Source organism: Ammospiza caudacuta, chromosome 1 (assembly GCF_027887145.1).
Source record: "Ammospiza caudacuta isolate bAmmCau1 chromosome 1, bAmmCau1.pri, whole genome shotgun sequence".
Taxonomy (NCBI): Eukaryota; Metazoa; Chordata; class Aves; order Passeriformes; family Passerellidae; genus Ammospiza; species Ammospiza caudacuta.
This window is the reverse complement of record NC_080593.1, coordinates 6,300,560-6,312,965: the sequence shown is the minus strand read 5'-3', so window position 1 is coordinate 6,312,965 and position 12,406 is coordinate 6,300,560. Positions and strand designations below refer to the sequence as shown.

The 12,406-nt window shown below is 49.7% G+C and overlaps 1 protein-coding gene across 1 annotated transcript in view; it reads left to right on the top strand.

Annotated features, from left to right (window-relative positions):
• The first annotated feature begins 2,420 nt into the window (after positions 1-2,420).
• The window catches only part of ACVR2B (activin A receptor type 2B), a 105,128-nt gene continuing 95,142 nt past the window's right edge, over positions 2,421-12,406 (top strand). The window contains exon 1 of the mRNA XM_058812742.1: positions 2,421-2,472. Within this exon, the coding sequence (XP_058668725.1) occupies positions 2,421-2,472 (52 nt within the window). The remainder of the gene's footprint in view (positions 2,473-12,406) is intronic.

Below are 12,406 nucleotides of genomic sequence, written 5' to 3'. Positions count from 1 at the left end.
CAGCCCCCTGCCCTTAAACCTGCCCATGTCCACACTCATCTCCTCTGCTCCCTTATGTCCCTAAACCTGCCCATACCCACACTGATCTCCTTTGCCTCCTTATGCCCCTAAACCTGCCCATATCCACGGACACCCTCCACAGCCTAAACCTGACATATCTATGCACACCCTCGACAGCCCCCTGCTCCTAAACCTGTCCATATTCACACTGATCTCCTCTGCCCCTTTATGCCCCTAAACCTCCCCTCTCCAGCCCCCTGCCTGTAATCCTGTCCATATCTGACACCTTTCCCATGCCCCTAAACCTGCCCATCTCCACACACACTCTCCCCCTGCCCCTAAACCTGCCCATATCCACGGACACCCTCTGCAGCCCCCTGCCCATATTCACACTGATCTCCTTTGCCTCCCTTATGCCCTTAAACGTGCCCATATCCACGGACACCCTCTGCAGCCCCCTGCCCCTAAACCTGCCCCATATCCACACACACCCACCGCAAGCCCCTGCCCCTAAACCTGTCCATATCCACGGACACCCTCTGCAGCCGCTTGCCCCTAAACCTGCCCATGTCCACACTGATCTCCTCTGTCCCCTTATTCCCCAAACCTCTCTTCTGCAGCCCCCTGCCCCTAAACCTGCCCGTGTCCACACTGATCTCCTCTGCCCCCTTATGCCCCTAAACCTGCCCATACCCATACACACCCCCTGCAGCCCCCTGCCCTAAATCTGCCCATGTCCACACACACCCTCGGCATTCCCCCTCCCCTAAACCTGCCCATATCCATAGACACCCTCTGCAGCCCCCTGCCCCTAAACCTGCCCATATCCATGCACCCCCTCCCCGTGCCCCTGCCCCTAAACTTGCCCATATCCACACTCATCTCCTCCGCCCCCTTATGCCTCTAAATCTGCCCATATCCACACACACCCCCTGCAGCCCCCTGCCCTAAACCTGCCCATATAAACACACACCCTGCCCCTAAACCTGCCCATATCCACACACACCTTTAGCAGCCCCCTGCTCTTAAACCTGCCCCACATCCACACACACCCTCTGCAACCCCCTGCCCCTAAACCTGCCCACACTCTGCAACCCCCTGCCCCTAAACCTGCCCATGTCCACACTGATCTCCTCTGCCCCCTTCCCTGCCCTACACCCACACACCCCCTCTGCAGCCCCCTGTCCCTGCCCATCCCCGGTGCCCAGCCCCGCTCCAGCCGGGGCTCCCGCGGGCGCGGCCGTGCCGGGCAGCGCCGCTCCCCGCTCAGCCCGCGGAGCCCCCGCGCTGCACCGCCCCCTCCAGCCCCTTTGTATCCAACATCCGGGTTTCCCCGCTGGCTCCGCGCTGGCTTCTCCCTTTTTTTAGAAGCCATTTTGGACGCGGTTCAGGTTTTTTTTTTTTTTTTTTATTATTATTAAAACAAAACCCCAAAACAACAACAACAACAAAACCCCAAACCCCCATTAAACCTCCCTTTCCCTTCCTCCTCCACGTTGTGGGTTTTGCTTTTTTATTAATTTCCCTCTCCCTCCTCCCCATCCCGCACATGGCACCTCCCGCCGCGCCCCCGCGCCCGCCGCCCCGCGCAGCCCCGCGATGCTGCGGCCCCCCGCCGCCTCTTCCTCCTCCTCCTCCTCCTCCTCCGGACCCCGCGCCCCCTCCGCCGGCCCTTGCCTGCCGCTCCGCAGCCTCCCGCGATGCGGGGTCCGTACGAACAGCGCACGGTCCCGTTGCCGCCGCCGCCGCCCCGCTCGCTGCCGGCGTGGGTTGCGCGGGGAGGAGGAGGAGGAGGAGGAGGAAGGAGGGGGGGGGTGGGGGATGATGCGCGCGTGTGCGCGGGGGAACGGGGGGAGCGCGCAACCCGCGCGCGGCTGCGCGGGAACTGCGCGGGAACTGCGCGGGGGGGGGGGGGGGGCGTGTGCGCGCTCGCCCCGCGCTGCTGGGGGAGCCGGAGGGGCTGGGTTGGGAGGAGGAGGAGGAGGAGGAGGGGGAAGGGGAAGAGGAGGAGGAGGAGGGGGAGTCGGTGTGTGGTGCACGCCGCGCTCCCAGCACAAAAGCCCAGGGAAAGAAACTCTTGGAAAGCTGGGAGCGAACGGTGGGGCCGGGCAGGAGCAGGTCGAACCGTCCGGGTCTGTTCGTCTCCACTGGATAAATTTTGCAACTGCGGAGGAATTAAATCCGATTTTCTTCTTGTTGTTGTATTTTTTTTTATTTTTCTTTTTTTTTTTTTTTTCCACCCCCTACCCCCAAGATTTTTTTTTCTTCTTTTTTTCTTTTTGAGAGCGAGAGGAAGGCAGAGCCGCGCTTCTCTCCCCCCTCTCTTTTCACGCGCTCGATCTTTTTTATTTTTATTTTTGTTTCCCTTGGGGTAGAGGTGCACGCGAGGAGGAAAAAAAAAAAAAAAAAAGTAAAGGACTATGTTTGCTTCGTGGCTGACTTTCGCCGTGCTCTGGGGAACTTTTTGTGCAGGTAAGAGCCTCTCGGCGTGTTTACCTCCCGCTCGGGCTCTCGGTCGCGTCTCCAAATGCAGAATTGAATGGGCCGTGCGGTTCTTTGCAGCCACCCTCCGAAGCACAGCACCCGAGCTGGGGAATCCCCCCACTCCTGCATCGCCTTCATTTCCTTTATTGTTGTTATTATTTTTTTTTTTTCTTTTTATTTTCACTCCCTCCCTCTCCGTTTTCTCCCTGCTCGCAGGACGAGCCTTCCCGTGCTGCTTTTTGTTCCCTCCAGGCAGCCTGTGGGAATTCATGGCAATGTAAACACGGCGCGATCTCGAGGAAACTTTGCAAAAATGGGCATTCACTCCTGGGACGGGGGCGTGGGGGGCAAGCCGAGGATGATGCGGGAGGGGGGCACAAGTTGGGAGCAGCGGGAGGAGACCCGGGCTCGCTCCGGAATGCTGCGGGCTCTCTCAGGTAGTGGCCATGTGTGCGCTCCGCTCCTGCCGGGCTGCGCTTGTGTAACTCGGGGAGGGTGTGGGGGACCCCCCTCCATCCCAAAGGGACCCCCCCGGTTCCCCTTTTCCACCTCGGGGCGCTGCGATCCCATAGGGTTAGCAGGGAAGGAACCTATGGGGGCTGGCTGCTCCGTGGGGAGCGGGAGGAAAGTTGGGGAAAAGGGGGTGTGTGCGGCGGGGGGTGCCTGGGGAGCATCCCTCCGGAGGAGGCTCTGCGGGCGGAGGAGGGTGTTTATTTTGTAATAATCATCCCGTTTATTTTACGGACATGGGCTACAAACTTCATCATCTCCATCCCTCGGGGTGCGCGTCGTGCCAGGGGACGCGGGTGGAAGTTCGCCCAGAGCCCGAGCGCGGCCGGGGGAGTTGGAGGGGACGGCGGGCAGCGCTGGGGGACGCGGGTCGGGCTCTCCATGGGGCGGCGGGAGCGCTCAGCCCCGCTGTGCTGCCCCCGAGCACCTGAACACGCGGGCACGCTGGAAATCCCCGCGCTCCCCACTTTCCCGTCTTGTTCTAATTATTCTTTATGTTATTGTTATATTTCCCTTTTTTTTTTTTTTTTTTTTTTTTTTTTTTTTTTTTTTTTTTTTTATTACCGCCGCGTTTTCCTTAGGAGAAAGCCGTGCGGCAGCAATTTTGCCTCCCCCCTTCTTGCCTGGTCACCAGGACCCCCCCGGGGCTGAGCCCCCCGCCCGGCTCTGGGCTGTGCCTCGTTACATCCCTTCCGTCCGCGGCCGGGGCTGGGGGGACGCGGAGGGTCAGGGCCGGGGCCGGGGGGCTCAGGGTGCGGGGGGCAGCGATGCTGCAGCCCCGCGATGGGCAGCCGCGGAGTTCCCGGCGCTTTGGCATCGCCGTGGTGCGGGTGGGGGCCCGGGGGGTTTCCCCGCGGGTCCCGGTGCGGATCCCCCGGCCCGGGGAAGGCGCTGCCGCGGGGGGAGCGGGCGCGGAGCCGGCCCCGGGGCGCTCCTGCAGCCGGGCTTCCTTTGTTCCGAGTGCCCATTAAATATGCGCTGCCACCGCCTGCCTCTGCCATTACCCGCCGTGCCACAGCTTCCTTATTTTTTTTTTAAGTCGCACCAAAGTGAGTGCGAGCGGCAATATATAAAAAAAAAAAAAAAGGAGCGGACTGTAAAAAAAATTAAAAAATATTAATTTCTTAGCGAGCAAAGGCAGCTCGGGATTTTTTTATCTGATGGCCAGGACACTTGTACGCAGCTTTGTTTGCATGTGTTGGGAAGGGGGATGTGCGGGTTTGTATTTACATAGCAGCGCTGAGCAGAGCAGGTATTTTGGAAGGAGGGAGCGGGGGGGGGCTGTGTGTGTGCCAGCAGCATTCCTGGTGCTCGGCGTTGCTATCATCACAACAGCTCTCCTGGCTGGAAAATTCTATTATGTGCATAAAGGAGATTTATGGTCAATTTCTTTCCATATATCTTGGAATCCTTTTATCTCGGGTGATTCAATAAAAGAGATGGCTTCCGGATTTTTTTTTTTTTTGTTGTTGTTTTTGGTTTTATTTTTGGGTATGGCGTTGGGTTTTTGTTTGGTTTGGTTTTGGTATTTAACCTGATCCTATGTCTGTGTGCACAGAGTGGCTGGAATCTAAGTTGGAGGGGAGAAAAGCAATTGCTCTAATAAAAAACAACACCCTGAAAGCTTCTTAAATGTATCATGATATGAAAAAGATAATCTGACAGGGCATACCTATGCTGAATTTTTCCTCACCCCCCCTGAAAATACAATAAAGAAACCCCAGAAAACGAATATAATTCTGTTTATATGGAAAGGTCCTTTTGAATCACTAAATCAGTGCATTAGAACCATTCTGTAAGTCCCTCCCTCTCTTTTAAAGCCTTTCTGCCTTTCTTGTGATATTTATGAGTATTTATCAACGTGATCTTTATTGTCCAGTTTTTCCTAAAGCTGTTGAGTAAAAAAAAAAAAAAAAAAAAAGAAGGAAAACAAGCTGAGATACCCAAAGTTGGAATGTGTTGCTGGGATTCAGAGCACTGGGCTTTGCTCAAAGTCTGCCTTTTGTGTGTGTACATATTAGGGCTCTGTGAAAGTGGTGGGCTTTTCGAAAATCACTTAACCTCCATTGTTGATGCTTCTCATCTCTACCTTGGCTGGATGTAACAAAGCAAGCACGGGCTGCTGTTCTTTAAAAAAAAAAAAAAAATCTGTCACGCTCAGTTTTTTGGAATATTGAGGATTCGTTGAGGAAAACATTACGTTGATTTTTAGCCCTTTGTTTGCAAATTCTCTGCAGCCCAAATGTTCAGAAATCATGTTTTAATCGATGAGCTTGAGAAAATATAGAAGGTGTAAAAGGATTTGTCTTGCAGAATGCATTGCTAACATGTTTTCCAAGCCATTACATTACTTTTATTTCGGTGCAAGTTAAAGTAATGCCATGCAGCAATGAACTGTGCTGCGAATGGATCTGGTCTCCTCTTTCACTGTCTTGTATTTATCCTCTTGTGCTTGAGAAAAGGAATAAAACTGGCTTCATTAGCTTGCTAATTAAGCACAATGAAGTGCATGGCCCAAGGTTAATGGCAATGGCCTTTAAAAACACAAAACTCTTGAACAGGTGTTTCGGATATATATTTTTTTAATCCGCTATCAAATCTAGATAATTACACCACCGACATAGCCACTGTCAGAGTTCTGTGGAGAAGAAAATGCTGTGTTAGAGATGCCAGCCATCAGTGCATTATTTTTAGCGACATTATTTATAAACACCTCTCCAGGTCCTGCACAACCTGTGGTTTAGCTCCCCCCTCTCCGTTTCAAAGCATCTCCTGCATCCTCCCTTTGGCTCCTGCATTAGAAACCCTGGATCCCTGCACCGGAGTGAGGGTCTAACCGAGGTGGGGAGTTGATTAAAGTATTTACAGGCTGGAATTTCTGCCTTTGCTGGTGCCTTTGAGCAGCCCGTGCGGGCTGGATGCGATGGGAAGGAGCAGGGATGGGAAGGAGCAGCCGATCAAAGCCGAGGGCTCGCAGTGCCCGGCGGAGCTGGAGCTGTCAGCAGCCTCCTGTCCACTCTGCTCTCCATCAGCTAAAACACGCCTGTCAGGCTTTTTGTGCTCCCCGTGACGCAACAGTTGTGGACCTCCCCTGCTGGCACTGAATAGATGGTAGGGAAGAAAGAAGCTGGCCAACCTCACTGGTTTTTCTCCCCCCCCCCTCACTCCCCCTTTTTTTTTTTTCTTTTCTGTTTTGTTGTTGTTTTTGTCCTCCTCTCTCCCTCCCACCATTCTCCCCCTTCCCCATGCACACACTCCTTGCTTTGCAGATCAGCCTAGGAGGGCTCCCTGTCTCCAGTGCACAGGTTGGGATGGAGGAGAGCGTCTTTGAAATGTTGGTGATGGGATGATGGGACCAGCCCAGGAATCCCACTGCTGTGCTCTCCACGGTGTGGGTCCTCCTGCAGGTGTAAAAGGAACCTAGGAATGCTAATCTTTATTTATCAAGGGTGAAGGAGGTGGATGGCAGAGATTTTTTGAGACTGGGCACCTCTCAGGGCTGTGTTTGTGTGCTCTGCCCAGAGGCAGTTCCTAGAAAGCCATGCCACCTTTAAAATAAAATAACTAGAAGTCAAAGTTACTCCATTTTTGGGGCCTTGTAACAGAAGGGGTTTTGGCTGTCATGTTCCAGGACCTGCTCTTAGAAACATTTCTAAAATTTGGTGTTAAAGTAATTGACTTTGTGATGCTGCACTAGGATAGTCAGAATTAAATGGGATTTCAGGAGCGCAGCACCTTTCAAGACCCATGAAATGTAAACAGAAATGACCTTTCTATCAAACACACCCAGGACAGTGGTCTAAAAGTTGTGGAAGTGTCTTGCTCACCCCTTGCTCCAAGCTCTGTAGGGCCCAGGCAGGGCAGGACACTGATGCTCTGATGTCTCCTTGGAAATCCATGTGTCCAGCCCTGTCTGCTGGCACTGGAGAAGTGTGGCTGAAATTTGGGAAGGGTGGAGGCAGGGGAGAGAACCTTCTAGGGCTGAGCAGTGATCTAGACCCAAATGAAGGCCCTGATGGGGTTGTGCCCCCGGGCAACTGGAGAAGTGCTTGTGCACTGGGGAAGTCTCACGGAGGCAGCTCGGGCAGTCAGGGTTGGTCAGTGCCTGCTGCAGAATTGGCATTTTCTTGCTAAATGGGCAGGAGGAGCAGTGTCACCGAGGCAGGGGGGTGAGTTTCCCAGGTCCTGAGGTGGGCACTGGGGTGGGCACTGGGATGCTGTGCCTTGGCACCCCCACAGCACCCGCGCTCCAGCGCTCTCCCCGCAACAAAACCTTGTGGGAACTCGGGAAATGGGAACCACGGAGTGTAATCTCTGCTTTAAAGAGGTGTTGTCTTTCTCTTTTATCCCTCCTTGGCCTTTGATTTTAAAGCTAGCAGGGGAGTGTGATTTTCCTGCCTGGCCAATAGCACTGCCTGGATCTGAATTATTCAGTGTAGCACTTGGCATTCTGCACCCTGTTCCCACTTAAGCTCTTTTTCGCCTGTTCCTTCATGTGGAGATTTTCACATCAGTGAAATTGGATGTGTTTAAGAGAGGTGTTTGTGGCCGAAGCATTCACCAGTATAAGCTCTACTCTTCCCCTTCCCTTTCCCCTCCATTAACCATTGAGGATCAGCTAATGTCTAATCTCTTCTCTTCATTATTACTTCATTCTGAAATGATTTTGTATGTCATTAGTCATTTGTTCCTTTAAGGTATATTAGAAAAATATACATCACTTCCCCCCAGCCTTCTTTGTAAGGTTTCTTGGAGCCACTGAAGTCAGAGGGGCAAAGAAGTAAATTAAAAATGAAACACTCTGCCTGTGTTCTGCAGACCCAGCACATTTTATGCTTAGATTTGAATATAACTGTTGGTCTTTTTCACCAGTTTCATGTTCTTTTCTCTCTGTCATCTTCCTCCTTTACCATGGTATAGCTTCAATTCAAACTTATAGAGCAGCAATTGTCAGTGTACACTGTAAAATAATAATATGCTTCCCTCCAGCACACAAGTGCCTCTTGTTTTGCCAGTATTTGAATCTTTTACTCTGGTTAGGTTATTGCATGTGGCATTGGTCCATCGTGCTACTTAAGAAAAAAAATCTGTTGCTGGTGTCTAGGTGCCTCAGAAAAATACAGCTCCTCTTTTTGCAAAGTGTAGAGAGACGGTCCCTGCCCCAAAATCCTTGAGCAGAGGGGCCAAGAGAGAGAAAATTCCGTCTGCAACTTCTCCCTGCTGCATCACCAAGTGGCTCAGCCAAGGTCACACCCAATATTTTGTACCCGTACTGAAAGAATAATCTGCATGAAGAAATGTTTCTGTCTGGGGTAAAATTTGGCTTGAACCTGAGTATGCTCTGTCCATTTTATGTGATTTTTTAAAATTTCTTTTCTTCTGATGGCTGTGCTGGAGGTGGTTGGTGCATTTTCAGTCTTGGAAGGATCCTTTTCTCTCAGGCTGGGCTGCCTGCAAGCAGGGACTGGCTCATGCAGGTGTGCAAAGAGAAGCACAGAGGAAGGAGCAGCCTGATGTGCCTGGCTGGAGGAGGATGTGAATGCCCCGTGTGAGTGATGAGTTTCTCATCAATAATTCCACCATTTCCACCTTGGTGCGTGTTTCAGCTCAGATTCAGTTTCGGGCTTTGGGGGAGCTCTGCTCAGGGGATGGCACAGCCCTGGCTGCAGAGCAGGAGCCACCCTGGGCCTGGAGCACCAATTTTGCCTTCATGATGGGCTTGGGGTGTATTAAGGAGCTGAAATAAAGCTTTGAAAGTGTTTTCTGGAAGTGAAACTTGTATCTCTGGGGGTTTAATCTGGGAACATAAAAATTGACCAGTTATTTCTTGGTGGGAGTGACTTCTCTGAGATCTTGAAGTCAAGGGCAAGGAAATTGCTCCCCATCCTCTGGGGTCCATGGCTGGTGCTCTGACCACCTCATTATCCTTTTTTGTCCACCTGGAATTAAATTTGCTGGGGAAAATAGAGTGTTCTGGTAATTTTGTTAAACCACAAGTATCATTTTGGGTTTTTTTTCTCCTGTCTGAGTCTCATAGTAATGTATAGTGTATGAATGCCTCCTCTTTAAAAAAAGAGAATAAAGCACATGAAAAGATGCAGTGCTTTACAATCTCAGCTCCATTAATTTTCACTGAAGTGGATACTCAGGCAAATTTAGATGTGGATTTTTGAACTGGACTTCTCCTGTCTAATAAGTACTTTTGTGTGACAAAGGGAGAGTAAAAAGGTGCTCCTAGGAGCAGAGGGGGTGAGTTAATCCTCCTCCAGTAAAGCTGGAAATGGAATGTATTGCTGTCAGTTTTATAGAGAAATAAACAAAACCTGGGGGAAATGAGTGTGTGTCTGGCACTTTCTGGACCAACCCCAAATCCCAGACCTATGCTGAACGAGTCCCAAACCACAGCAGCAAAGGCTGTCATTTTAAAAATTTCATAGTAGCTGACACTGTAGGGTCTTAGGTGCTGTGACTGCTTCTGCAGTTTTTGGTTTTTTTGGTTTTTTTTTTTTTTTTAAATTATTTATTTTTGTTATTTAAAGCTTTTTCCCATTATAGAACTTGTTTTCTTAGTGGTAGCAGAACTTGAAGTTTTCTGTGTGGTGCCAGTAGTGCTAATGCAATGCTTCTTCCTAATTTATTTCTCTAAGGTGTGAGATGCTAAGCCTTTGAGTGGATGAGAGGGATAAAGTTAGCTCCATTTGTGCCTGATCTATCAAATGGTCAATCTAGGTCACTAACTGTTCTTTTCTTCGACATTTAGCTATTTAAAAATGCCTCGTGTAATGGGTGCAACCTCTAAAATTTGGCTTTTAGGAATATTTTGCTTATACATAATTTACCTCTGCTGACTGCTTTGAATTCCTGGGGAGGGAGGAATGCAGCCATGGGTCTGAAGTGAAGAAATGTTCAATCAAAACTCGTCTCCTTTTTGTGACTTTTAAGAAGTACTTCAGAAAATGAGAATATTGCAGGGTTTTAAAGCCCTTTTAGTGCTTTTCTTATGTTTTGCAGTCTCTGGATTGCTTCTGAGGGCTGGTGGCTGTTGCTGCAGTTTGGCTGAGCTGTCTGCAAACTCCCCCCTCCAGTTGCTCTGTTTGCTACTGACACTTTCTTCTTCTGGCAAAAGAGGGAATTTGAGCTTTGCACAGTTGACGTCCAGGCCTTTCTCTGAGGCAGCAAGCTGAGCTTTGCAATAAGAAAGTTTTGAGGAGGCTGTGGCACTGCTTCTGCAAGAGCCACTGAGCTTTGTAGGCACTCAAATGTGGGAAGGCCCTGGCTTTGCTTCAGACCTGGGCACTGCCACATGGATTTCCAGGAGTCCCTTGCTCAGCAGAGAGAAACTGCAGCTGGCTTGGGATGCAGCTGCCCAGCAAAGTGCAGATTTGTGGTGATCCTGGTGGTGGCCTGTGATGGTGTTCACAGGGGTTTTCAGACTGGGGAAGGGACGAACATCTGACTCCATGTTTCAGAAGGCTGATTTATTATTTTATGAGGTATATTATATTAAAACTATACTAAAAGAATAGAAGAAAGGATTTCATCAGAAGGCCGGCTAAGAATAGAATAGGAAAGAGTGATAACAAAGGTTTGTGGCTTGACTCTCTGTCTAATCCAGCTGGGCTGTGATTGGCCATTAATTAGAAACAACCACATGAGACCAATCCCAGATCCACCTGTTGCATTCCACAGCAGCAGATAATCAATGTTTACATTTTGTTCCTGAGGCCTCCCAGCTTCTCAGGAGGAAAAATCCTAAGGAAATGATTTTTCAGAAAAGATGTCTGTGACAGTAGCCTTGTCCTCACTCTTGGGACAACAGAGCCATGGCAATGTGACCTCCAGGCTCTCAGCTCTCTTCTTTCTCCAAATCTTTATGTTTTGGGTTTTTATTTCTCCTCAGTATGGGGAACAGTGGGATTTTTCTGGCCACTTTAGTTCCTGAGGGTAATTAATGGGTTAAGAATGCAAATTCCCCTGTATATTTGCAGGCTGAGAAATTCAGTTGTCCTTGGGTTTCTGTGGTGAGAGTATCCAGTTACAGCCCAGCAGCAGCCATTGGGTAGCTCTTGGGTGAACAAAAGTTTGAACTCATAATCCTTTGCTTTCTCATGCACCCACAGCTTATCAGGCACTTTTAGTTTTATAGGAAAGCTTCTGTTAAAGCTCATTCTTACACCTGGGGCAAGGCATTTTTCCAAATACCTATTACAGTTGTGCTGGAAAACACTCAACAGAAAAGTGAGATTTTGTGGTGGGCAATAGGCGCTGGTGCTGACACACCTGGAACAGTTCCCTGCTATGAAATTCCTTTTTATGTTAGCACAGCCTGAAGCAGGATGGGATGGTGCTTTTTGATGCTTGGTGCTGCCTTCCTGGGATGCTGGCTCTGGTTGCTGCCAGAGATGTGGAATTGAGTGCCCAGGTCTGGTGAGGGTTCTGGAGTCATGGCAGCACCATCTCTGAATGGAAGCTCAGGTGAGGATGCTGCCATGGGGTGTGCCCTGCCACTGAGCTGTCTCATCCCTGCTCCTGGGCTTCCTTTGAAATATTTCAAAGAAAAATGTTTAAAAAAAAACAAAACCAAAACATAAATCATAACTTCCTCCCCCCTCAAAACAGCAAACTCAGAAAAAGCCAAAGAATCCCTCCAACAACTCAAAACTCATGGAAATGAGCATTTTGATCTCATTGCTGTTATTTTACTGCCGTAGGATCTTCCTCAAGCTCCTGGAGCATCTTTGTAAAGTGAAACCATGAAGCTGGGCCCTGTGGAAGGGCTCAGTAATAACAGGAAATTCCCGTGTAGGTTTTAATCACCTTTTACAGTGTTTGAAACAACACAATGTCCCTCCAGTCCCAATTTCCAGCCTTCTTTGGCTCTGTGATAAGGACCAGCAATGCCTGATGGAGCCTTCTGATGAGCACACTTGCTGTCCCTGGGTATTCCCTCTCCTGGGTGCAGCTTGGTGGCACAAAGCTCGTTCAGCCTGGATTTTGCTGGATGCTAAAAAGAAAAAAAAATAAAGGAAAGGAAAAAGCACCCAAACACTGAATGTGCTGTCCCCAGGGCTGCTGTCTCTGATGCCCTGACACTCTGCCTGTTCACATTTGCTGCAGATTGGCTGCATGTGCCCGTTCCTGGAGGTTATTTTATATATTTTAACATTTATATTGTGCCTTAGATAACTGTGGAAGTCTTTAACAGCTAATTTTTATTGCTGTAGAAAGTTTCCTCTAGATACATAGCTTCTGCTGTCATCTAATGGGACAGAGTTAGTGTTGCTAAAAGCAAACACGAGAATTTTTTTTTTTTTCTTTTCTTAATTGGTAATAGAATTTCCTTTCCCGTGCAATCGTGTAGGGATCGACTGCTTATTATGTAGCAGCTAAAAAGAAACCCTCCAAGGTAACT